Source organism: Paroedura picta, chromosome 1 (genome assembly GCF_049243985.1).
Source record: "Paroedura picta isolate Pp20150507F chromosome 1, Ppicta_v3.0, whole genome shotgun sequence".
Lineage (NCBI taxonomy): Eukaryota > Metazoa > Chordata > Lepidosauria > Squamata > Gekkonidae > Paroedura > Paroedura picta.
This window is the reverse complement of record NC_135369.1, coordinates 55,476,507-55,503,981: the sequence shown is the minus strand read 5'-3', so window position 1 is coordinate 55,503,981 and position 27,475 is coordinate 55,476,507. Positions and strand designations below refer to the sequence as shown.

Below are 27,475 nucleotides of genomic sequence, written 5' to 3'. Positions count from 1 at the left end.
GGGGGTGTAAAGGTTGGGGGGGGAATCATGGGGGGAGAATGGGGGGCGAACGGGGAGGGGGAGGTGGCGAGGGAAGAGAGGGTTAGAGAGGAGTGTGTGCGTGGATGTGTGAGGTGGGGGAAGGGGTGGCAGAGCATGGTGGGTGGGTGGCTGTGTGTGTGCATGTCTGTGGGGGCGGGGAAGCGGTGGCGGGGTGAAGGGGGGTGGCCAGGGGGTTGTTTGTGTGTGTGTGTGCATGTCTGTGGGGGCAGGGAAGCGGCGGCGGGGCGAGGGGGGCGGCCAGGGGGTTTTGGCTGGTGAGGCGCTGTGTGTGTGTGTGTGTGTGTGTGTGTCTGGGTGCGGGGAAGCAGCAGCGGGGAATGGCCAGTGGGAAGGGACCTCAGGCGGGAAAGGAGCGTCCCTGCTCCTTTCGCGAGGGTGAGGGGAAGCCACCGGGAGTACTCCCTGTCGGGGAAGGCTGCTTCTCCTTGTGTGCGGTGAGTCCCCGGCTGGGCAAGGTGATGCTGGGCCAAGCAGCCAATGGGGAGCCACTTGGCCCTGCAGTGACATTCGGAGGGCCCAATCAGGAGCTGCTTTGCGGCTCCTGATTGAGCCCTCTGAGTTTTTATCCCGGACACAGCCCGCCCTTTCTCCTTCCCCTTAGGGTTTACTCTTTTATTTATTCCACTCTGCAGAAGCAGTTAAAGATAATAATAACATATCAGCTAGAACAGCATTTCAACAAACTTTGACAAGCCCTCGGTAGGTGAGGGAGGACACCTGTAGATGTTTTGAGTCAGTCGGCCTCAAGCAAATGCCTTGTGGAAGAGCTCCTTTTTGCAGGCCCTGAGGAATTGTGAAAGTTCAGGCAGGGCCCGGATCTCTTCGGGGAGCTCATTCTACCAGGTGGGGGCCAGGACTGAAAAGGCCCTGGCCCTTGTTAAGGTCCGATGTGCCTCTTTAGGGCCAGGGATCTGTAGCCAGTTGGAGGTGGTGGAGCGTAGAGCTCTTCTGGGGGTATAAGTAGGGAGGTGGTCTCTCAGTTACACTGGGCCCAGACTGCATATGGCCTTAAAGGTGATGACCAAAATCTTAAACTTAATCCAGAATTCAACTGAGAGTCAGCCGAGTTCCTGGAGTACCAGGTGGATGTGAGATCTCCATGATGTCTTAGTGAGGATCCTGGCCGCAGCGTTCTGCACCAGTTGTAGTTTCCAGATCAAGGATAAGGGTAGGCCTGCGTAGAGCGAGTTGCAGAAATCCAGTCTAGAGGTGACCATCACATGGCATATTATGCCAGGTTAGGAAGATAATTTATTTCTCTATCCTCACATCTTCCCCTCCCATGGGTGAGATCCTACTGGCAGGGGATGCCTAATTTATACAGGTTCCACGGGGATGTTTCATTTACACAGGTTCCATGTGGATTCTGATAACATTGAAGTCAGTGGAGAATAAGTGGGTTTTTGCTAGAAAAAGTTGACCCTCACCATTGACATTTACTTTTATTATCCCCCCTCCTTTTTATAAATCTGAAATCTCCTGGCTTGTTTTTAAAGATCCACCCTGGAACTATATCCTATTTTGGAAGACTGGTAGACGGCAATTGGTAAGAGAATTTCTGAAAATTTATTGACTACAAATTACAGAGAACTAATAACAGATTTATTACAGTGCAGAGATAAACTACTAAACTGTGCCTAATTTAACTACTCCTTTCAAGAAAGCCCCAACTTGGAGTGAAAATATCTGAAGCAACTGAAACGATAGCAATCTGCATTTTCTTTCTCTCTCCCCTCATTTTAAAAAAAAATTGTGCATAACTCCATTTCACATAGCATCCTCCATTTCACACACATCCTGCTATTCCATCTCAGGTTATCATTCAGCAGTGCAAGCAGCAATGTTGAACTGTCCCACAACCAAACTGTAAGTTTGCTGGGTCCCCCAGACTGAGCTCAGGTTCCCTGAAGCCATACAGCAACTGCAGGAAAGGCTCTTTAAAAACAAAGGGACAGGACAAGCTCCTGCCTCCCTTTCTGCCATTCTTCCATGACTAAACAAACACTGGAAAGTTATTTCCCAGGTTTTGCTGCTCCATATGTGCAGAATATGCCACGTGGAGCAGCAAAAGAAGGCGAAATTGCTGGGGGAATGTAGGCACCTTTCCTCCCTGCTCGTGGCATTCCGAGTATTGTCTTTAAACAGCCGCTCCCCATGGCTGCTGTGTGGAACCAAGAACCAACTCTGGGTTGACCCCACTCTAAGTGCAATATTATGTAAAAGAAGCAGGACAAAATAGCAAGGTTATGATGGGTCAGCAAAATTTCCACTTTTCAAAGGGTTTACAAGAAATAAATTTTGATGGAAGATTTTAATGGAGAACAAGGGGAGAGGGAGGTTGTTCAATGGCATTAGGAATAGATAAACAGCCAGAATGCAGCATCAGTTATTAATTCTCAGAACAGCTGTCAATGTAACATAAACAAGTAGACGTAAAGTGAAGTTTTCAGAAACAGTTCCTGATTTCTTTCCTGGCCCTTTCCTATCCATCTTTCAAAACAAAAACCAGCACTCTTTCTGAGACCTTGGGCTTTGCTCACCTGTTTGGCAAGAATCCTCGCAGTGAGTCTCACTGTCTCCGAGGGATTCCAATTCTGTCCAAATGTACACATGGCAGAGCACTCCAGCTTGTGCATTGGCCAGTCTTGTTTCTGGAAGAGAAAAAATTGTGCAGTTGTACTTTGTAAATGAGAAGAGGATGCTCTGCCTGCCCCACCAGAATCTGGAGGTCAAACAAAACATGTTTCCTTTAGAAAAATAAGATGACACTTGCAAAATCTGAACTAAAAAGAACAAACCTGAGTGTTGACATCACCACAGTTAAGAGATGATCAGTAAGATTTAGGCTATAGAGGGTTTGAGCAGCTGCCAGAGCTCTACCCAGTTAAAAGACCACAGATTAGGAGTCAGTGCTGCCATACTGATTGGCACTTCCCATTTGCCCTAACTGTCTCCAGAAAGCAAGAGGCAATGGAGTGTACAGTCTGGCTGCGTCAGTTTCTTCACTTATTGGGGAGGCGCGGGTGCAAGGGCAGGCGCTGGAGGCGGAGATAGCACTACTTCGCCTCCACAACATTCCTTAGCATGTGTTTTCTGGTTGCTCTTCTCTCAATCGTGCTAAATGGCTGGGGCAATCCCCAGCTAGTGCTTTAAAATGGAGGATGTAGCTGCCAGTTTGCTGCTGGGACACTAGATGCTGACAATGTCGTGTAAAAGGCCAAAAATATGGCATCTGCAAAAGGTAAGCCTTTCACTTTATTTTCTGGGTGCAGAATGGCTCCAAGAATTTCTTTGTAGGCCTTCTTCACTTTATATCAGGAATGGTTGAATCAAGAGAAATTAAAAATTAGTGTAGCTATTTAAAATCTCCCCATTAAGCAGCATTAAATACATAAATAAATTTTATTTGTATACCACCCTATACTTGTTGGTTTACTGCAGTTAACTGCACGTTAAAAACAGTACATAATAACCAATAAAACAACTCCTTCATAAACTGCCTCCAATTATTTCTATTCCCTGCACAGAGTCTGGAGGGGTTCCTGTCAGTAAATAATTTTTCAAGTTGGGAGGCCAGCATCTCATGATGTTCTTACCTGGCCTCAACCACAGGCCTGGAGAGCCCCAATCTCTTCAGGCAGAGCATTCCATCAGGTTCTGGTTGAATTTACTCTCTTCCTATACAGGGATGGAGCAGTACAAAGGCAAAATGGTCTGACCATGGCACCCTAATCTGTTGTACCAGGCCAATATGAATCCCTATCCCAAAGATCAAGACCAAGGTGTGGCCTACTTGATGTGCTGGGTCAGCAGCAAATTGGGAGAGTTCCAGCATCCACATGGCAGAGGAGCTGGTTTTCTCAGCATTGATCTTGACGTCACCCAGAACTAATGGCCTGGGGAACTGCAAAGCCCACCCCAGCACCACCTCCAGGAAATTCGGGAGGGCATATGGTGGAGCATTAGATAGTCAATACATCAAACAGCCAAACTCTCTACCGTGTCCCACATTAGGCCAACAATTTCAGTTCCTGGGATTGTTGGGATGGGGAGTGCCCTAAAGGGAAAAGATTCTCGGACCAATCTCACCTCCCTTGCCTTTTATCCACAACTGGTAGAGGACAGAAAGTCCAGATAGGACTAATTCCTTGAGGGTGTTAGCTTCACCCCCAGGCATCCAGGCTTCCATACATGCCAGGTCCACATTCTGCTCCACAAGAAAATTCTGCATGGTAGTGGTATTATTATTTATGGACCTGGCATTTCACAACACCAATGTTCGAGAACAGTGGTCCCTATCCCCCCTCCGGGGACCAGTACTGTATCAGTCAGTCCCAGGCCAAGGCTCCTCCCTGGCTGCTGCCTCGGGGGCTGCCCTGCCACTCTGCCGCCACTCATCTTTGGTGCTCTCCAGTGGCCACCATGGCTGGGGCTCCACCTCGGTGCAGCATTGCGCAGCTGCTGCTGGCAGCTCCCCCCAGCAGGCGGCGGGAAGTCAGGGGCACCGGCAAGAAAGCAAGTGGAGCAGGGGCTCAGGCAGCAGCAACGTCCCTCGGCAAAAGACTACCACCCTTGGCCTCAGTAAAATTGTCAAGCGTTAACCGGTCCTTGGTGATAAAAGGGTTGGGGACCAGTGCTCTAGAAGACATTTCTCAGCAATCCCCACTTATGCCTACCATTTAAGTTATCCAAAGAAATTCAGTCATACTGAAAATCAATTGATTTCCAAAAGCAAAATTTCAGTATATGAACATGTTTCACAAAAGTGTGCCAGAGGAAGAACTGCAACCAAAAAAAGTGCCACTAAGTAATAGAGCTTGAATTCCTCAGTCACTTCTTTTAAAAAGCTCTTTAAAAAATTAAGTTAAACAAATGTAGCTGCACAATTCTACAAATACACCTGTGTTTATATCACTTTTTAAAAAACCAGTAAGATGCAAAACGGATAATGCTAATATGTCCTTCCAATATTCCGCCCTGACCCTTTTATTCTTTAAGCATCGTTAATTAAAATTTTTCCTCAGGCAGAATCCAACTGAGTTATGTGAACGAGTAAGGTGGTTAAAGGGATGAGATAAGGCTGAATTTTGCAAAACAAGATAAAAGCCAGGAACATTGCAGGAATAGGGGAGCCGCATCTGAGCAGTACCTGGCATGGAAATACTCTGACAGAGGCCTTTTTAGTGATCACAGCAGGATCGCATTTAACATTCTTTCCCACATTTTCTCCAAGCCGTTTGATTGGTAACAGGCAGCATTGTTCTAGCCAACTCCCTAGTGCTGCATTAATGATTCTGAGGATTCGGGTGAGGGGGAAAATGTGGAGACAATATTTCCCTATGATTTAAGATAGAATAGGGAAACTTCCACTAGAAAATGGAAGTTTGCTAGAGCGTTTGATTTTTTTTTAAATCAGAATGACCTAGACTCTTCCAAACAGTTCTGATTTGCTAGAGTGCCTGGCACACATGCGCACGCATACACAAGCCAAAGTTCCCAATAGCTGGTATTTAGAAAGAGGCTGCAAACAGAATGCTTATGCTGGAAGTTAAGGAGCAGCATAAAGAGAAATACTCAAGCATGAAAGATTCTAATTTGCATTAATGTGATGTAGTACTTTGAGTCAAACTAAAATTTATTTATTTGATTTCTTTAACTCTCAGTATAACCATCTCAAGGTAGTTTACAACATAAATAGTAAATAATGATAAAAACAATTTGATAACAATTAAAACCTTTAAAAACAAAACACTGTAATTGCCAGATTTGATGAACAGATCTGCTCCCTTCACAGTCTAGGGTGGGAGAGTGTTACAGTAAAGGGCCCTACTGATGGCGCTCTGTTAGTTTACTGGCCCCAACTGAATGCTTGACAGAAGAGCTGTTTTGCAGGCCATTCAAAACTGCGATAGTTCCTGCAGGGCTTGCAGTTCTTCCACAAGCTCCTTCCACCAGGTATGGGACAGGACTGAAAAGTTGGATGAGGCCAGGCCTGGCCAGGCCAGGGATCATTAGCCTATTACCACTGGCAGAGCAGAATGCTCTTTGGAGGAAACAGTAAGGCAGTCCCTCAGGTATGCTGGACCCAGATCACGAATGGAGACCCCAATTTGAATCCTCACTTGTCACAGAAGTCCACAGTGTAGCCTCGGATCAGTCGCATAGCCTCAGTTTGACCACCCTAACAGGGTTGTTGTGAGGATGAAATGGAGGAGAGAACAACGTAAGCTGCTTTTTGTTCCCATCAGACAGAGAGACAGGTTATAAATGAAATTAACTATTTTTTAAAAAACTGTACATCATTTGCATATGATGTTCACAAATCAGGTGGATGTGTGGAAAGTTCCAACACATCGTAGCCAACTTATGGTGACCTTGTGGTTGTCTGCCTCTGCATAGCTATCCCGGACTTCCTTGGAGGTTCCCCATCTAAATACTGACTAGGGCTGATCCCGTTTAGCTTCCAAGGTAAGACAAGACCAGGCTGGCCTGGACCACCAAAACTGAGGGAATGCCACAGTTCTGTAGAAATGTTCATCAGAGACTGTTGCTCTCAAATGTGACTCAACTCTATTTATACAAAGAATATTTTTAAAATGAGTGCTGGGAGGGGGCATATATACTGGGGCGTATCCAGTCATTCTGCTGGGCAAAGCCTGCAAGTTTTCTCCAGCATAAGCAGCCTCTCTACAAGAGCCACTTAAACTGGAGCAATATTCTTTATGCAGGAAAGGCTTCAAAATATGCTGAGGAGACTTCTACTATTTAGATTTCTCATTATTTTCCTCCTTGTTTCTGCACATTTAACACTACTGATATCTTTCTTAAATATATTTCTGCAAAAGTAAAGATTAGATGAAGTTTGCATGTGGAAGGAACAGACCTAAGCAGATCTATTTTGAAGTCAGCCCTACTTATTTAAGGGGGCTTACTCACAATGAAGTGGTCCTAGGATCACAGCCTAAATACACATTTGTACATTTATGGGATGACCATATTTTGAAAAGCAAAAAAGAACATATATTTCCTGACTGACTACTTCAAACAAGTGATCACTACGACAAATCTTATTTTAAATACCCCTACTCGGAATATTCTTAACCTTCCAACCCAAAAAGAGGACATTTTCATCAGTTTTTAAAAAAGAGATAGAGGACAGACACTCACACACACAGAAATAAATGTACTCTTTTTTAAAAAGACATCTGGTAACTCTATACATATATTATTCTCAGAACTATTTTATTTTTTTATTATATTTATATACCACCGTCCTTTGTGGCTCAGGACAGTTTACATTTGAAATTGTAATACAATACAGGAAATGTCATTTGTGATCCAATACAAGGGAAAAAATAATTTAAACGTATAACATTTCTATCATCATAACACTGAACCCAAATACAATGCCCACCAATATAAGATGCCTTAAATATATCCAGACAAGCTTTTATTAAAAGCCATATAATGTGGGTTAATTTTAACTTGATCAAAATGTCTAGAACAACAATGTAAAAAATGAAATTAATTGATAGTATCTATTTATCACTTCTGAATATTGCTACTTATTTCTTGGGGGGAAGCGGGGATTAATTGCCAGCCATATTGTTTGTCAAGATGGCCTCTTGAGGGAGTTAGAGCAACAGGTATGTTATCACTAGCACAACACAGTAGGAACTGGCAGATACCTCCAGTTTTCCTTTCAGAGCTTTTTCAAACACTACAAAAAAAAGGGGGGGGGGACTACAAGGTTAGATCCAATATAATTAGCTGACCTCAACTCATTAATGTTTGAATAGGTGTATTTTAGAGTAGAAACAGCAGTAGCTGCAACCGGGTTCATCAGAGCCACACTTACAAAATGCTGCCTCTTGAAACACTTTATGGTGCTATTAACCATTTTCTGAAGCAGGAAACAAGGGTGCAGGAAGGTAGATCTAATGCTGTTTAACAATAACAATTCCAAGTCAAATTTTCAAAAGCAGTACATGGCATCTGGTTACAACCACAGCATAACAGTCTTTTGGGATGATAGCCAGATGGTTCTATTCTATCATTTGCAAAATTCTCCTCTCCAGAGATGACTAGTTAAGTTGACTATGGTTAGGATTAACTGGCATCCGTTACTGGCCCAATCAGTCCAGTATTTTCCCTGGCTGTTGGGGGGGGGGAGGTGAAAACACCAGACATTTAAATGTCCGTTATTTTCAGGAGAACAAATTTAGAGTCCAGTGGCACCTTTAAGACAAACAATTTTATTCAAGGTATGAGCTTCCATGTCCATGCATACGTATCTAAGGAAGTATGCATGCACATGAAAGCTTATACCTTGAATAAAACTCTGTTGGTCTTAAAGATGCCACTCTACTCTAAATTTGTTCTCCTGGGGCTTCAGACCAATACGACTACCCACTTGAATTGTTATTTTCAGGGCTGCTGTGACTGCTGTTCTGAAGTTGCCAGTGGCTGCTTTGCACTGTTCGCGCTCATCAAACCAATGGACCGTCTGGCTTTCATATAATTAGATACTCCCTCCACTCATTGGACATCATCAAACTTGGGATTCTTTATTCTCCCCTCCCCAACCTTCAGCACCTTTTGTCATTGCAGCCTCTGGCCTAGCCCCTCCCCTAACTGCAACTGCCCAATGAAATGCTTTGCATTGAGGAAGTCCAGCAGGGATGTTGGTGGCATTGGGTGGAGTTGAAGCCAGGAACTGGAAGCAGTCTTGTGGGTTCTAAGTGTGCAGCTATAAAACTCATTTTACTCCAGAAGGTGGCCCCATCAGTGGAGCGTTCAATTGGGCCAAAAGGTTGCATATTTGAAGGGTCTTGCAACTAAAGGGTGTGTTTGAGAAAAGACTTGTTTCAAATCTCAGGGTTGTGTGGTTACAAATTATGCAAGCAGGGAATCAAACAGCCAGGAATCTCAGTTTTTATTGCATGCTGGGCCGGTTACTTTGAAAGCCTCATTATGACTGAATAGAATAAATATATATTTTTTATTCTTTCTATTTCTGGGCTGGCTACTTTGAAAGCCTTGATATGATTGAATTGAATAAATGTATTTATTTATTTGTATTTATTCTTTCTATTTCTATTGCACCATTCTCCATAGGTGGGTTACATACAAACAGAAAACCCCTCAATAAAAACCAATAAAACCCCTTAATGAACATAAAACACAAAACAACAGCATAATCACCATTCTTCCCCAATCTTCAGCCAACTGCCACAGGATAGGGTTTGTTTGATGGTACAACATCACACACTATGTAATGGACTGCCCCCTCTATGATGAACAAGTTTATTAAAAGAATATTCCCTACCACCTCAGGCCTCTCAAAAACTGAGTATAAGATATTTTTATTGTCTGATATTGATGCCTACGTTACCAACAGAGTTGCACTGTTTGCTCTCGCAGCCAGGAAAATCGCAGCCAGGTCCAAATCGTGCAATTAGGATTAAAACCCTAATCATTATGGTTCCTTTTATCTGTGTAACTTTTTATTACTTTTATTACTCCCTGTGATTTTATCAGTTTGATGTCTTAATTTTAACTGACTTTTTTACAGTACAGTCAATTTGCTGGAAATGGCCAATGGCCGACTAATAAACTAAATCTGAATCTGAACATCAGCTGGAGGAGGGGCCCCAGTTGTTCCTGATCCCAGCCTCAATCAAAGACCTGGTGGAAGAGCTCCATTTTACAGGCCCTGTGGAACTTAGGCAGCTCTGTCAGGGCCCTCAGCTCTTCCGGGAGCTCATTCCACCAGGTTGGGGCCAGGACTGAAAAGGCCCTGGCCTGGGTCGAGGCCAGGCATGTTTCCCTGGGGCCAGGGACCACAAGCAGATTAGCACCTGCAGAGTGAAGAACCCTGCAGGGGGCATAAGGAGACAAGTGGGCCCTCAGATGGGCAGGGCTCAAGCCGTGGATGGCCTTAAATCTGGCCTTGTATCTGATCCGGGCCACAACTGGAAACCAATGCAACTGCCTCAGCACAGGCTGGATATGGAGGTGTTGAGTTTCTGGCAACTCTGCTCTAGCCATCCAGCAGCTGCTTCCAAACATCTGGCATCAGGGAGGGAAGCATATTAACCCTTGTTTACCACTCAGTCTCTACTTGAAGGGCCACACACTTATGCTAGCTCTTAGGACAACTGGCAGAATGATGTCCTGACTAAGAGCGGCAGACTCTAATCTGGAGATCTGGGTTTGATTCCTCACTCTTCCTCCACATGCAGCCTGCTTGATAACTGGGCCAGTCACAGTCTCTCATTTAAGATGGCTTCATTTAAGATGGCTGCCGCGGGAAGAGGACGGGAAGGCAATGGCAGGCTGCTTTGAGACTTCTTAAGATAGAGAAATGCTGGGTAACCAACTCTTCTTCTGGCTTGATACATTAACAAATGCAAAAAAAAAAAATCATGTCTTTGCCCACAGAAATTTATAATTTAATCTCTATAGTAAGGTAGTGGCCAGAGGGAGGGAAAGAGAAATAATGGAAATAGAACAAAAATGCATGAAGAAGAAGAAGACTTGGTTCTTATATGCTGCTTTTCACTGCCTAAAGGAGTCAACGGGTCTTACAATCATCTTTCCTTTCCTCACCCCACAACAGACATCCCGTGAGGTAGGTGAGGCTGAGAGAGCCCTGATATTACTGCTCAGTAAGAACAGCTCTATTGGTGCTGTGACGAGCTCAAGGTCACCCTGCATGTGGTGGAGGAACAGGGAATCAAACTCGGCTCTCTAGATTAGAAGCCCACACTCCTAACCACTACACCAAGCTAGATCTCCAATGCAGCCCCAGTTACATATACCATCAAATCAGACATTCACACAGGACAAACACAAAAAGTGGGTAACTGGACCTCTTCTATTGGCACCCCTAATCTCCACAGATTCAGCAGACAGAGCATGTCCAAAAAAAGCAGCGCTGTTTGTATATGCAAGAGATACCCAGTCCTTTGAGACAAGTGGTACCTTTAAGACCAATAAAGTTTAATTCTAAGCTTTCATGCGCATTCACACTTCATCAGGCATCTGGAATTAAACTTATGTTGGTCTTAAAGATGCCACTGGACTCAGACTTTGTTCTATTAGCTTCAGACCCACCTGAATCAGCAGTCCTTTGAGATTAGGGGGGAGGGACAGTGGTGTCTAAGAATGGCTGAGCAGGAATATACTTTGCCTTTATTCTGGTTGAGGGTGAAAGTTATTTATTCAAATTGCTCCTGGAAGATTTTATTTTGATTTAGAAGAAAGATGCCTCTGCATATATTCAGAGAGGGAAAGGGAGTATAAAAAAAACAAACACTCCCCCCCCCAAAAAAAAAAACAAGCAGGTAATCTTTAGACTGAATACAAGTTGATCAGCTGTCAATCTTTAACCGCTCCTCACGGAGCAGATAAAATAAAGGAGTAAGGGCCCCGAGGGTGGGCCTTGTCCGGGATGAGGAAGGGTGCCAATTGGTCCCTTGCCGGCGGACTGACAGCGCAGCGCCTCCCGATCCGCCCGCCTCCGAGTTCGGCCGCATACCACCGGCCGCCGCCATTCCCTCGCTTGCCGTCCAGAGGGAAGGTTGCGCCGTGGGGCGCCAGCCACGCCGCTCCAGCGGCGCCGCCCGCAGCTGCTCCCGCCTGCCGCACAAGCGCCTACAGTGAGACATGCTGAGACACTTTACATACACAAGGATCTCAATGGAGAGCAGAGAATTTTATTCAACTATAGTGGTTAAGAAATATGGACATCAACATTCATTCAAAAGCCCCATTACTGTAGTAAATTCAGATCCAGTTTTCTTATTATCTGGTGGGACAAAAACCAAAGCAAGAAGGGCTCCTTTTCACAGAAGTCTGTAAGAGAAAAATTTGCCATACATCACTCTGCTACAAGTTCAATATCAAGGCACCGATGTCCTTCTCAGTTTCAAGACAAATCTGCTGAGCCGCTAAAAAAAAAAGAGTCTTTGAAGAAGACAAAGATGAAGATGCAAGACGGATTGCCAGTACTGAACGTATAGTCAGCAGAGACTGGTTTCTGAAGAACATACGGTTTGAAGGTAACTTTGAAAAGAATTCAGTGCTCGTGATGTTCTTACATTTCAAGTAAGGGCTTTTGGAAAGGTTCCCCAAACACTGAAGAAAAGTACTATGCCAAATGAGGAGCAAAAAGCCTTAAGCACTTCATGTACAATGATGAAAAGAAAGAATCAATACCACTGTGTTCAAAACTCAAAAGATCAAGACTTTCAAGGTCTAATGAATAAGGCATGATGCAGTCCATTATGACCTGAAGAAAGGATGTCATTAAACCATTACATAACTGCACATCCTAAGAGTGAGCATGATCTTAAGTTTCTTACAACTTTGAAAGACATCCTGAAGAGTGGGGTTTTTGTAGAAGAATATTTTGTTATATCAGCATTAAAGGCACTATGGAGAAAGAATACGGTGACTCACCTTGAACAAATATATTGATGGAAGGTTATAGGACAAAAGAAGGGCAGTCACTAACCCTTGTCCTTGTTGAAGCTCTTATTGAGGAGTCCAAAGCTCTTATTGAGGACTCTAGGCACGGTCAAGAGCTTGGGCAAGTCCAGTGGAAATTGAAAGGCAGGTCCCTCCATGCCATATCTTATTTATTTACTGTTGCTTTTGAAACTGCTCTCAGTCTCAAGAAGAGGTTTCACTTGTGGCATGTATAGAGAAAAACTACATTTGAAAAGTCCAGAGCCCTGTCAAATATATAGTCCTAAAATATGTGAGAAGAATAAAAACCTTCAGGGAGAGATTTGCAGATATCATTAAGGGAGTGCAACTCCAGAGTCCCGATGAATTCTGTTTTGAGCCTACAAGCTTTCTTTTTTTCCCACCAGGAATTTTTTTAAAAGCCAAAAATGCAATCATTCTTATAAACCCGCTAAGTTATTTCATTCCTATATTTGTCCAATGCTATTCTTGGCTGCCAAGAGGGGAGCAAAGTGTACTGTGAAACTAATGTCACCGGCCAAACTCATCTTTCACACTCATTTCTTTTTGGTTATTGCATGATTCATTGAAAAATTAAGATCCGTTTACTCCTCAGCCTTCAAAATACAAGCCGTTCATTCACATAAGTGCTTTGTCTCAGAAATCAACATGAGAAATAGTCATACAAGGGCCTTGAAAGAAGTCAAATTATCTTTGCACGATAAGGGAAAAAAATAACAGTTCTGACCATAGAACATGCACATGTATTCACTTTATATACACCCACAATATGTGATTGTTTTGTAGATTACAGAATCACTCAATTTACAGGGGATGGGCCAAATTAGAAGAGCCAGTGGCAGAAGGCAAAAATGTAACTTTCATTCCCTCATGACCATAAAATCAGTGAAAATCAATCATAATTGAGCCTTCAGGGAGGGCGGTATAGAAATATAATAAATAAATAAAATAAATAATTCATATTTTTGCAAGCAGAGAAATCATCAAACATACTTGGCTGTCCTGTGACTGAAGAAAATGAAAACAGGTTCATTACACACCTCAAGAAAGAAAGCAGATTTAAAGCAAGGAAAACAATGAATAAACATTCTAAACACAGAATAAGCTTTGTGTCATTTTATGTTGCTGATTTTAATTCAGAACTGTTTCTATGGCAAAAGGCTGGGGACAGAAAGCTTTGTAAGTATATTCAGCTGTATTTAAAGCCTTTAGTAACAATCTCTTACTTTTGTTATAGTAAGGCAAAGAGAGTGTACCTTTAGCAACTAAAGTGTCATTTCTCTGACAGTTTCTGAGACAGACAGACCAAGAAACCAACAAGTACATGTAAACAGTGGAGTGGGGCCGTGGCTCAGTAGCAGAGCATATGCTTGACATGTAGAAGGTCCCAGGTTCAATCCCCAGCTAAAAGAATCATGTGATAACTGAAGATGCTTTGGGCTGATCCTGCGTTGAGCAGGGGGTTGGACTAGATGGCCTGTATGGCCCCTTCCAACTCTATGATTCTAAGTGAAAGACCCTGAAGAGTCCCTGCCCGTCTGCATAGACAATACTAATGCTGTGTAATGCACCTTCATGTTTTCACATAAAGTTGCCTCTTATCACTGGTTCATTTAGCTGTGTACTGACTCCTGTGACTGACAATGGTTCCCAGGATCTCAGGCAAAGAAAGGTTTTTCCTACCATCTGCTACTCAAACTTCTTTAACTGAAGATACCAGGGTCTGAAACCAGGAAACACCTGTGTGCAGAGCCACAGTTCTACCACTAAACCTCAGCCCTTCCATTAACTTTGTCCTGCTTGATTGCTCTGCATACACCAGTTTCCCATCTTTTCATATGAAGGCAGCCTTCTATGACAGTTTACCTCTTACCAATAATATGAATTATAACCCTCCCCCCAAAAAATCTGAAAATATCAAAACATCTCCACTATGGCAATCATTTGAATTTATACTCAGCGGAATCCAGCTAAGCAGGGGGGAGTTGTTGCTCAAATGTGTAATAAAGCCTCTACAGCAACTATAAATTATCTGAACAGGCCTACTTGTCGTTTTCTTTGCCCCTGTAATGAAAGTACATGACTACTGAGTGGAAGCACAGTTGGTTTCTAAACACACACTATTATTATTAGCAGCAGTGACAGAACATTTGCAAACAGTTTCTCCCCCCCCCTTCCATAAAAAAAGCTAAATCCAGCCTTTATTTCTGATTGCTCAGCTAGGCACAAGCTTCTTCACCAGCTTAGTGAAATAATGTTAAACCATCTGGTATTCTTGAAGTAGGCAGAAGCTTCTGAAGCAATTAGGGCCATGTAGCAGTCTACTAATCTAATGGCTCAGCAGTACTCTGACCTGGCACAGCTGATCCCCAGCGACTGGTTATGGCAATTTCCAAATTCCTGGAATGGTTCAGGTCACAGCAACTCTGATTCCACATTTCTGACTCACCCTGATAGCTTACTGCCCCTGTCAGCCGCTCGCAGCACTACACTAGAATATGGAAAGGTTATCGTGTCTTTACAACATCACAGGCCCTTGTATTAGTAAAATCATATCTTTCTTGCACAGCATACTCACCTGACATTCTACGTTGCAGTAAAACGCCTGCTTACATCTTCCACATTTGGACAATCCTTCTTTCCTTAAAGAGATAAGCACACCATTATAATGTATCCCACTGACAATGAATAATAGATGTATAGTAGGCTGAGTTTCCATGGGGTCGCAATGGGTTGGACACGACTTTGCACCTAACAACAACAACAACAAGGCTGAGTGCCAACAGAAGAGGGTTTCTTCCATGAGAAACATCCCAGGATGTCTCCTATCCAAAAACGGGTCAGATTCAAAATTGCTGAGCTACATCCAAATGTATCCTTAACCCTGAGTTGGACCATGTAAAGGCTAGTATATAAAAGCTGTAAAAAAAAAAATTAAGGTGCTTGGAACAGGGGTTGTTTCCCTCCCCAAGTGTTTGCTACACAGCAAACAGTATTCTCATTTGCCTCTATCATGGAGGCTGCAAGAAAGCACCTTAACAAATACAGGTACTTGAGAGGAACAACAGTCCAATCCCCCCTTGATGGTGGAATTATCGCAGTGACAGACATTAACCCTAGGTTACAACCTGCTAGAGCAAATTAATGGGACTAAATCACTATGGCCCATTATGCACGGGGGGGGGGGGATAGCGCGCATTCGGGGTGGAATGGTGGCGACTAAAATCACTGATAACGCACGGCGCCAGCTGCAACTGGCCGCAGTTTCGGTGCATGCCGCTGAAAAAGCGGCGTTAGTGAAACGCGGAAGAAAGTGCAGCTTCCAGGTAACCAGGGCACAACCAGAAGTGACGCCGGGGTCGCCGTGTGCATAATCAGTTACTCTGGGTTTTGCCGCCGTTGCGTCCCATCCCGTGCATAAGTGGTTTGCTTCGCTTCTTCCCCTTCCGCGTTTTCCATGTGACCCGAAATCGCCGTTTCAGCGGCCGTGCATAATAGGCCCAAGAGATGGCATCCATTGACTTGAACATAGACTCTTTGATCTAAGAATCTAGATAACCCATGGCCAAAATACAAGCCAATTTGTATTCTTTAAGTGTTGAATTATGTACCACTTCTTGTGGTACATAACCTACCACAGAAAGGCCCACTCTGATGACACTCAAAGGCAACTTCACCTTTGCCCAATGGGACTTACTACTAGGAAATAGACATAGATAAATATACTCCTTAAATAGGGCTTTTTTAAAACCCTGAACAAAAAATCTATCCAAGATCACCAACTGTAATATTAAAAATCCAAGTCAGATTGCTTTAACCCAAGAGTTTAGAAACAAATGGTGAAGCACATTAACTAAATTGACTTTAAGAGGTTAGTCATTTGTTAGGAGCCTCTGTGCTATGTATACTGTAGGGCGGTGGTCCCCAACCACCGGGCCACAAAGGCCCAGGCATCGGGCCGCAGCTCCCTGCCTCTGCAGGGTTGTACCGGGCCGCGCATGCACGTTTGCGCCATGCACGGCTGTAAATGCGCATGCGCGACCCGGTCCCACACATGCTCACATGCGCATGAGTGCTGTACACGCGCGGCATGCGCGGCCGGGCAATCACCCTCCCTGCCACAGCCGGTCCACAGCCTGAAAAAGGTTGCGGACCGCTGCCATAGGGTTTCTTTTTTCTTTTCTTTTTCATCATACACTGCAGATGTTGGATTACATCCACCAGCTTGTTTGCTCAATCTTTTGGCTTTTGTCCATGCAGCTCCCATCATCCTCAGCATAACCTTTTTGGTTGTCAAAGGGACACCCCCTACACATAGACACACTGGAAAAGCTAGTTGCATCCAATCTACTATACATAGCTCTTGGTTTAGTGTCTGGTTACAGTCAAGGAGCCCATTCTATAGATTTGCCCTAAATTGGTATACTGGAGGGAGCAAGGTCCTTTGATAAAAACAACACTAACACTCCTTAATAGACTGTGGATGTGCCTGACATGTTAGGCAGTGGCTCTGTTCAAATGCCTATCAGAGATCAAAACAAACGCCCTTTCCCAGATGAAATAAAGGAACAGGAACCAAGAAAAAGACAGCAATTTAAACTGGGTGGAAACAGAAGAAAGCAGACAAAGACTGCTGTGAGCAGAATGAAGCACTTGGAAGTTGTAGGATCTCCCTGGAATCTAATATGGCATAGCAGCTCTACTAGCCTATGCGGCTGACTCCTTGTCTCCACCTATGTTTTGTTTGTCTACTGTTTTCTGTGGCCCCACTCCTGTGCTCACCTGCTCCAGAGGAGACACTGGAAGGGGAGCACCTCACCCAGACACTGTTGAGGCAGGCAGCCCAATCAGAAACTGGAAGCAACAGGAAGGCCAAGGCCATGCCTGGAAACCCATCACAAGCAGCCTTGGAGCCGGGCTGATGCCTGGGAAGAAAGGCAGGGCTCAGGCATCAGTCTGCACAAGGGAACAGGCCTATGAAGAAGGCCGGCAGCAGCTGAGGCCTTCTGGGGTCTGTGCAAGCAGACAAAGCAGCCTCTTAAAACCTAAGGAGAAAGTGGGGCAGAAGAAGCACACACTACCCCAGGAACCTTTCACTGGTTTCAGAAGTGGGCAACTAGCACATGAGGTCTGCAGCAAGCAGCTGCAATTATTTACAGAAGTATAAATCTCCAGATACATATATAGACTTTAGAACCATAAAACTGTGTTCACATTTTACAGTTGTCTCTGACTTTAAAAAATCAGTCAAAAATGTCCATTGATTTGTTATCACAAGATTCTCTTGTGATCAATTTGTGTTTCCTTTCTGCGGTGGGGAGGAGAGAGTCATCTTTCTTTGGTCTTGCCCCTTCTTTGTTCATTTCAATTAGATTTTATTTCTGACAGTACGCCCATGACTTTCCAGATAGTAAATGGCTATATTTTGAAGACTATTTCATCAAATTCCCCCCAAAACCACAATAGAGCACTGAACCAGGATAGTGATAAATCAGTATTTTTAAAATAAGTAATCTGTCAATATGGTTATCCCTGAATATCACAGCATCTTTCTACTGGGTTCTGCACAGCACAATTAACAGAATCTCATAAGCACAAAGATGCTACTTGTCTTACATATTCAAATGCAATGTATTTAATTCTTTCACAAGCTCAATGGCTTCTATACAAATCAACTGAATATAAGAATGTGTATACAAAACAATTTCAACAATCCCAAACCCTTAAGACTAAAAGCTGATTAGTTATTTAACATGCTTTTGTTTTCTGAATACTTATTATTTAACACACTGTGTCTTCTGTAGTAGAGGACTTATTTTAAAAGACACTTTGTTCACAGGGTTGTTTTTGTTGTTTTTTATGTGGGGGGGAGTGGGAGTGATCCAACTGATACAGTATGAAGTTGCCTTAAAAAAAAAAAAAACAATCTCCCCCCTCCATTTTTGGGGTCCTTCTACCCACCTCAACTACAGTGCAGAGCTCTCGGGCTCAACTGCTAAGCACATACTGCATTGCAGCAGATCTACTGCACTGTACAGAACATCTGCAATGCAATACATTACACCTGAGTTCAGGCAATGGTCTTGGCCCCATGTGCCACAAAATATTTTTTACAGAGCAATGCAAGCTCTCTACACAGTACCACAATTGTGGGATTAAGCCTAAAATACTGTTAAACATTGACAACTAAGTAATCTAGATCAGGGGTAGACAACCTGTGGTCCTCCAGATGTCCATGGACTACAATTCCCATGATCCCCTGCCAGTGTTTTCTGGCAGGGGCTCATAGGAATTGTAGTCCATGGACATCTGGAGGACCACAGGTTGACTACCCCTAATCTCGATGACTCTGGCCATACCTATATGCATGTCCCTCAACAATAATGTCAGCAGGCAAAAACACTATTGATATAAGATGCAATAGCAGTGGTTAGGTCAGCTGTATACAAACAGATACCCACAACAACAAGCAAATATGGTGATTCTGCTCAGCTCCCTAATGCAGAGATTCCTTTTAACTCTGGGGCTCTGTAAAACTCCTCAAGGGCTCCCTGGCCTATATCAAGCCTTAATGGACATGCTATTCCCAGCACTGCCATGAAAGCAGGGAACAGGGTGTTGTTATTGACCTGGGAGTGGCATTCTCATGTGGTTACTGCACCTGGGGAGAGGGATAGAGACTGGAGGCCTGCTCTTGCATCCTTTCTCTCCCCCTCCCCCTCCTCAGGCATGGAAGGGAAGTGTGATCAGTTGACATCACTTCTGGCCTTGTTCTGGGGTTTCTCAAAGCCTGAAAAATATCTCAGGGGCTTTTCGATGGTCAAAAGGTTGAAACAGGCATTCCTAATATATAGACAGAATATTTGTTATGATTTACAGGAAACAACTTTATGTTTATGGCTTATGACAGGGCTATAAAGCTCCTTTTCTGGAAACATGTCTTGTAAGAGTACCTCTCTAGGACCATTTATGCACTGGGAACTTCACTGCCCCAGTTCCCAAGCAGGAGCACAAATCAGGGGCGGATGAGGTGCACCGGGCCAAACGCTCCCCTGTGTGGGTGCAGGAAGAGGTGGGGCAACCTGCCACAACTATAACTCCAGCATGCAGCCCGGCATGAAACCTCCAGTGCGTAAACGGTCTAGGAAATCTCTCATTAAAAAAACCTTAACCACAGCAGAAGGTGAGTAGAAAAAAACTAATTTACTTTTGGGGGATTTAACCCCTCCCATACATTTTTTTTAATTCCAGATTTTTCTGTATAACTAGGAGGTGCCAAGTTAGCATAAACATCTTTTTAGCCTCCACATGGCCCTGATCTGCAGTTTTAGCTACCTGCAGATGGGAGCCATACATGGCTAATCTATGGTGATAATGAATCATAGAATAATAGAATCACAGAATAATAGAGTTGGAAGGGACCTCATGGGTCATCTAGTCCAACCTCCAGCACTATGCAGGACACTCACAACCCTATCGCTCATCCACTGTACCCTGACACCCCTTTAAGCCTTCCCAGAATCAGCCTCTCCGTCAGATGGCTATCCAGCCTCTGTTTAAAAATTTCCAAAGATGGAGAACCTACCACCTCCTGAGGAAGCCTGTTCCACTGAGAAACCGCTGTAACTCTCAGGAACTTCTTCCGGATGGAATTTCTTTGAATTAATTTCATCCTATTCGTTCTGGTCAGTCCCTCTGGGGTAAGACAGAACTCTGCTCCATCCTCTATATGGCACCCTTTTAAATACTTGAAGATGGTTATCAAATTCCCTCTCAGTCGTCTCTTCTCCAAGCTTAACAGACCAAGTTCCCCCAACCTTTCTTCATATGTCTTGGTCTCCATCACCATCTTTGTTGCCCTCCTCTAGACATGCTCCAGTTTGTCTACATCCCTCTTCAACTGGGGTGCCCAAAACTGAACACAGTACTCCAAATGAGGCCGAAATAGAGCAGAGTACAGCGGTACCATCACCTCCCATGATACTCTGTTTGTTGCAGCCCAAAATCCCATTTGCCTTTTTAGCCACTGAATCACACTGAATCAATATAAGGTCTACTAGATCCTTTCTGCACATGCTACTGCCAAGACAAGTCTCCCCCATCCTATAATGGTGTATTTGGGTTTTCCTACCTAAATGCAGAACTTTACATTTGTCCCTATTGACCTTCATTTTATATGCACCATAGATTTACATGAGGGCCATTTTACATTGTCCATTTTATTTTCAATCCCTTTCTTCATAATTTTCAACATGCAGTCTGTCATTTTCACTACTGTCATATATTGATGTGACAATTACATAGAGTTTGCCGCTACAATCCCAAGGGTTTTTTTCCCCTTTCAGTCTCAATTAATTCAGATTCCAGCAACATATATTTAAAGGTAAAGTCAGGGTTAATCCAATGTCCATCACCTTACACTTACCAACACTGAATCTCATTTACCACACTGTCACCACTCACTAACCCAACTCACTCAATTTAGAAAGATTTGTCTGCAGCACTTCATGCAGCTGTGCCTTGGCTTTCACCATCTGGAATAATTTGGTATCATCTATGAATTTAGACACAACGCTGCTCTTCCTCAGTTCCAGTCAGAGAAAGGCAAGTATGTGACTTCCTTCTTGCAAAAAGGGGAAATGAGAAGCAGGTTCTCACAAGGATAGGTATTGGGATCATTGCTACTTAATAATAATTTGTACCTGTGTCTGTTCATAAAATAGTCCTTGTGGGACTCTAGTGCTTACTATCCTCCACTGAGATAAGAAAGTCCCCAATCTGAAAAAATTGAGAGGCAAGTCACACTATGGCTTAATCAAAAGACTTTATAAGCAGAAGGCAATGGAAGCCTCAAACTTCAACCCCCATACATACTCAGCATATATAATGCTGGAATCTTTTAACCAAGGCCTTTAGGCATTATCCAGATACGAACATATTCACCCACATGTCCCCATGTTACTGCAGTAGATTATATGAGTAGTTCACACTAACGCATCCTATGTCCAGTTTTGGTCTAACTCTGATGGCCTTCATCCCTGGGTGCAACACACACTTGTTTTGTTCATTATAACCTCACAACTGCAGTCCATGATATATTTCTTCACTCTTGATGCATTATGCTTTAATTCTACCTGTCACTCGGATGCAGAAATGTCAGCAGCCAATTTTGGACCAAAACAATCATAATCCCATTTTTCTTGTCTCTCCCCCCCCCCCCCAACTTCTCACTGTTTTTTTAGTGCCTGGGAGGAAGAAACTCACTATCATCAAAAGAGTGCAAAATATATTCGATTATTTAAATCCTATTGAAGTTATCCATTAAGAATCTCTTATATCTGGGCTCTAGCGATGAAGCATAACTCCTACTGCAAAATAAATATATTGGGAAGTCAGTAATTTACCAAGCGCACCATGCAGTTCCTCAAGAGTACAGAAAAATGAGCACAGAATGTGGTAATGTGCAGAGGGCTCTCTGAGGATTTCAGGTGTCCTGTTTTTTTTTTTTTAATCTCTAAGTTTATAGTTCACATGATTGCAAAGATGTGCATGAAAGCATCTGGGCAATACTTGCCAAACTCTCAGGGGGGACATGTCAGTGTGTTAGTTTCCTCCCATGAAGGAAAGTCAACCAAAGGAAAATTAGACAAAAGAGCAAAAGTAGTGTGGCAGTCTCTACTCGAGACCAGATTTGATTCCCTACTCTCCACATACAGCTGATTGATCTTGGGCCGGTCACAGTTCTCTCGGACCCACCTCCCTCACAAGGGGTGTGTTATGGGGAGAGGAAGGGAAGGTGATTGTAAGCTGCTTTGAGACTCATTTAGGTCATGAAAAGCAGGGTATAAAACCAACTCTTCTTCTAGAATAAACTGGCCAAAATAAAAGAGACTGTGCAATTTCATTACTGTATATCTTACTAATGCTGCAGAACTCCACTTCTCTTTGTTCATAATGTAGAGTGTGCTAAAATAAATTGCACATCCAGGCAAGCATAGCCACTCTATGCCTTTTGGGGTAAACATTTGTTTTTTAAAAATCAAATAAATGCTACATAGGACTGTTGTACAGAATGGACAAGAGTAATGTAACCCACTTTGGGTCCCCATTGTGGAAGAAGAGGCATACATGAAATCAATCAATCATGACTCTAACAGCTGGAAGAACCAGATCACATACTATCTAGACTCAAACTCAACATTCCTTTTCCTGACAACTTATATCATCCTTGGCCATAAATAATTACGATCTGCAGAATGTACACTGCTGTCTCGATTTCAGCACTGCTGTTCTGTGAAGTGTCACCAGCATGGAGACTTCACAAAGTTACGCAGCCAGATATGCGCTTCCAAGACCTACCACAGAGCAGCTACACCTCATGGGACTTCGCTTAAATTCTAAGTAGAACTCTTCCTCTCTTTCATGGACAGGTGGCATAAAAATGACTTAAATGTGAGAAATAATAAATACATTGAGGCCTTCCACTAACACTGTCAGCTCTAGTGATCAACCTGCTTGACACGGAAAGCCTAAGCCCCAGCACAGCCTGCTCTAAATGAAGGCCTTCACTAGTATTGGCTGCTCAGTTTTGCAATCTTCAATGGCAAAGAACAGAAAAGTTAGATGCAAAGCTTCAAAAGGCCCACTGGAGATGTAGCAAAATGGAAGTAATGGCTACTGCTTCTAAGCGTCCCTTATCCTTCCACATCAAAGAAACGGTGCATATATCCTAAAAAAAAAAAGAAAAAAGAAAAAAAGAAAAGAAAGTTTTCAAGAACCAACAGTGTGATTTTACACAGATATGTCTAAATGCATTTCTATCCATGGGTTTAGGCCTACCTTGCTCTGTCTAGGATTGATTTGGATTAAGCATCTGGGTTCTATCCTGCAGGATTAAGGGCACACTTTGCCCAACAGGAATTAACTGCATCAAAGCATTTGCTGATCGGGAATAAGTGACCTACCCATATTACTCGATTTTTTAATGGCACACCTATGGAGAGAAAAATCTGATCTTACATTTGTGTAACTAAAACAGCTTGTTTTCCAGCATTCTTTTTAATAAGAAAAAGAGGGAAAGATGTATCCCCCCCCCCCCGAATGCTTATTAAAAGAGCTTTCCTGGAGTAGTTCTCAGCCAACCAGCCACTATGGCTGCATATCTCAAAGATACGCTTAGATGCTGATACTGTGGCAACAGGAGGCCAGCTACAGCCACAACCAATGACAACGCTGCCCAGAGATGGCCCAACCCCTTCCCCCATGTCCAGCCACAGCTTCTCCACTCAGCACTACATAAAACTGAGCCAGGATGCCCCACAGTTCAGAGGACAGGGAGGATGGCATGGGAGTCTGCCTCTGACTTGCACACTCAGGCGATGGGAAATCCACAGAGAGGGTACTTAGAAGAACCACAGAGGGGGCAGTTGACATCCATGGGGGAGTGCAAACCTCCTTGCCAGGTGACTAACACATCTCACTGCAGAGCCCCAACAGAAACGCCATCTCTGGAGCCTCACAGTGAAAGAGCACTGAAGGATGAGCAGGGGCAGGGATCCAAGAAGGCCTGGCTGGAGTCCATCCCCACCTCCCCATCCCGCTTGCAAGCCTCCTGGCTGCCACCTCAGAAATTAAGGGGCCTGCCGTCAGGGTCAGCAGTGAGTGTGTACAGGGCCAGCCCAACCGAGGGGATCCCGTGCTGGGATCAATACCGTCAGTCTTTAAGGTGCCACTGCCCCGCGACTTTCTTTAGCTCCACAGACGGGGCTTGCGCCGGCATGGCGGGCTCGCAGAGGATGGTCCACCTGTTGATTTGCTGTTTCTCGGGCAGCTGCGACTAGCGCCGAGAAAAAGGAGGGGCTACCCTAGGCCCAAGCCTGCCCCAGTCCACGTGGGTTAGGAGAGGGAGGGGGGGTCAAGTGCAGAGAGCAGAATATGGCTTCTGCTGCTTTTTTGCGTGCCCCCCCCCCCCTTTCCTGTCTTCCTCCAACAGAAAGCAACTACCCGGGGGAAAGCTCCGCGCCTCCCCCCCCCCCGAGCCGCGCCGCGCCGCCCCGCCCCGCCCCGCGCCGCGGTCGGTGCTAGGACCCGCTGGGAATGCCCGCGCCCAGGCCGCAGAGGCAGAGCCTGCCCTCGTCGCTCGGCCTTTCCCTTCCCCACCCCGCCAGGGCCAGGCGCCGGGCATACCTAGCGAAGCAGCACTCGCAGTGGTTGCCTCTCTCGTTGACGGTCAGCACGCAGGTATAGGCCGGGCAGGAATAGAGCAGCTCACCCACGGCGAAGCGCCGCAACGCCCGCAGCCCCCTGCCCCTGCCCGGGCTCTGGAACCGCTCCAGCCCCAACTCGCAGCTGTCCCCCGAGCGCATGGCCCCCGCTGCTGCAGGCGCACCAGCTCCGTCGTGGCGGTGGCGGTGGCGGCGGCGGCCTCTCCCGTTGCTGTTCCGGGCACGCACTCGCCCGCAACGCCCGGCCCCAGCCAGCCAGCCAGCCAGACCCCGCAGCACTTACATGGGCATGGGCAGCCGCCGCCGCCGCCGGCTCCCTGGGAAAAGCGCGGCGGGAGCCCGCTGGGTCCTAGAGCCAACTGCGGCGGCGGGGGTGAAGCGCCCCGATGGCTCCAGGGTGTCGCGAAAGGAGGGCCCCGAGGAAGTGGCTTCCGCACCCCAAAAACGCTCAAGAATCACCTCAGGGCAAGGAGTCGGGCTGCTTTCCGCCTGGGACTGAACAGGGGGCCAAATCGCTATAACCACTGAGCCTTCCCCATTAATCAGGTTCATTTGTAGACCGCTCACCCGGTAGGCCGGCCCAGGACGGTGTACGGCATCAGGAGAGCAATATTTAAAATAATGGGTTCTAAAATCATTGGTATTATTTATTAAACTGTATTGTTTATTAAAGAGCCTCTTGTGGCGCATAGTGGTAAGCAGCAGAAATGCAGTCTGAAGCTGTCTGTCCATGTGGTTGGGAGTTCGATCCCAGCAGCCGGCTCAAGGTTGACTCAGCCTTCCATCCTTCCAAGGTCGGTAAAATGAGTACCCAGCTTGCTGCTGGTGGGTAAACGGTAATGACTGGGGAAGGCACTGGCATTGGCATACCACCCCGTATTGAGTCTGCCATGAAAACGCTGGAGGGCGTCACCCCAAGGGTCAGACATGACTGAGTGCTTGCACAGGGGATACCTTTACCTATTTATTAAGCCATCCCTTATGAGTCTAGACCCCTTAGGTCACTCCATAACTCTGTCAAGTGTCGGAGCATCCATGGCTCCAGTCATAGCTTGATGGGCCTTCAGTTGTTTCCAGGGTATATTCTTTCTGCTTATGTGTTTTCTTCCCAAAGAGGACCTAATCCCACGCTTACAACCAATGCTCCTCCCTCTTCCATTTTAATGCATCCTTAATAACACAACGGTTGGAGGGCTTTGGAGAGGATTGCAGAAATAACACCTGATGTCTTTTCCCCTCCAGAGATGCCATAGGTGTGCGGCATATTATATTTATTAGCATCTCTAATGGAATGTTTTGTGCTGTGAGTTGAACAGACTTTGTGGCCTCTAAAGGAAGACCACAGGTAGAGGGACTGAAGCTGAGTGAATACTGAAGCCACCTAAAAAGTTCATTGCTGAGGTGAAACGAGCTGTGATCATTCTGGTTGGGTATTTTACACATTCTCAGTGGCATTTTTTTCCTGTATATTACTTCACCAATTCTAATACAGTGTTCTGGCATTAACAAGTCTTATGACCCAACTCTGACAGTTGATGCTTCTGAAATCCCTGCCAGGCCTTACATAAGGAATAAGCTTTCCCCAAATATTTGACTAAGGTGACATCTATTTTGACATTGAAAGTGTTCATATTATCTAAGAGGGAGAATTGTCTTTTCATTTATTTAATGTGTAGAGAAATCTGTCAGCCAGATTTATTTCTTATTTCTTTCTCACCTTTGTTTGTGGTTCAAGGAGGCTTACAGTAATAGTTAAAACATCCCCAGCTAAAACCAAAGATAAAATAGCAAGCTCTCCCTATAAATTCCCATAGACTTTAATGATAAAGTTATTGCTTTTTCGTTAGATTTTTACTGCCCTTTAATAAAATTATAGTAAAAGACAATTCACTGTAAAAAATTGTTAATATTGACAAAGCAGCACCTAAAACCGGGGGGGGGGGGGCACGTTTTAGAATAAAACGAATGCCAAAAAAGCCTATAGTGTAGTGACTAAAATGCAACTCCCAGAGGAGTTCACAGTCCAGACCCAACCACAATGAATGCCCTTGTACAAGTCTTAAAATAAGCCTCCATCAAATCTTCATCAGGCATTTGTGGAACAGCCTCATTTGGAATACTGCGTGCAGTTCTAGTCACTGTATCTGACACTGCAGAGCTGAAAAAGTAGGGCAGCCAAGATGAGGAAAGTCTGAAGACTATGGGGCTTTTCAGTTTAGAAAAAAAAAATGACTAAGGCAGGACATGATAAGACGTTTAAAAACTTAAACAGGGCAGAGACAGTGGACACAGAGCTTTTTTTCTCTGCCACCCAAAATACTAGAACTTGTGAGCATCCAGTGAGTTTGATGGGCAGTAGATTGAGGTAGAACAAACGGAAGTAATGTTTTGCACTACAAGTGATTCAAACATAGCATTTGCTGCCAGACTGAGGGTGTGATGGCCACAATCATAGATCATTTTAAATGGGATTAGACAGATCTATGCAGGAGAGGTCTATCACTGGCTAATAGCCTTGGTGACAAAAGGGAACTGACACATTACAAGGCAATCTGCCCCAATGCCACAGCAAAATATTTAGTCCTAAACTGTATAAGCAAGTTTAGTGGTTCCTCTCAAGTGCCATCCATACACTAACACTACTTATAAGTCCTTAATACAGTGGTTCTCAACCTGGGGGTCGGGACCCATTTGGGGTCAAATGGCCAATTCAC

At 44.6% G+C, this 27,475-nt stretch overlaps 1 protein-coding gene across 7 annotated transcripts in view; it reads right to left on the bottom strand.

Annotated features, from left to right (window-relative positions):
* The window catches only part of SMYD2 (SET and MYND domain containing 2), a 57,957-nt gene extending 32,629 nt beyond the window's left edge, over window positions 1–25,328 (bottom strand). Inside the window, exons 1-4 of one of the 7 annotated variants that reach the window (XM_077339130.1) lie at window positions 24,724–24,854; window positions 23,184–23,266; window positions 15,116–15,179; window positions 2,583–2,693 (exon numbers count right to left, since the gene is read on the bottom strand). In XM_077339130.1, coding sequence (XP_077195245.1) covers window positions 2,583–2,693; window positions 15,116–15,179; window positions 23,184–23,245 — 237 coding nt within the window. In that variant the 5' untranslated portion in view covers window positions 23,246–23,266; window positions 24,724–24,854. The other 6 variants (XM_077339155.1, XM_077339134.1, XM_077339111.1 and 3 more) reach the window with 6 other exon arrangements.
* Window positions 25,329–27,475: the final 2,147 nt, after the last annotated feature.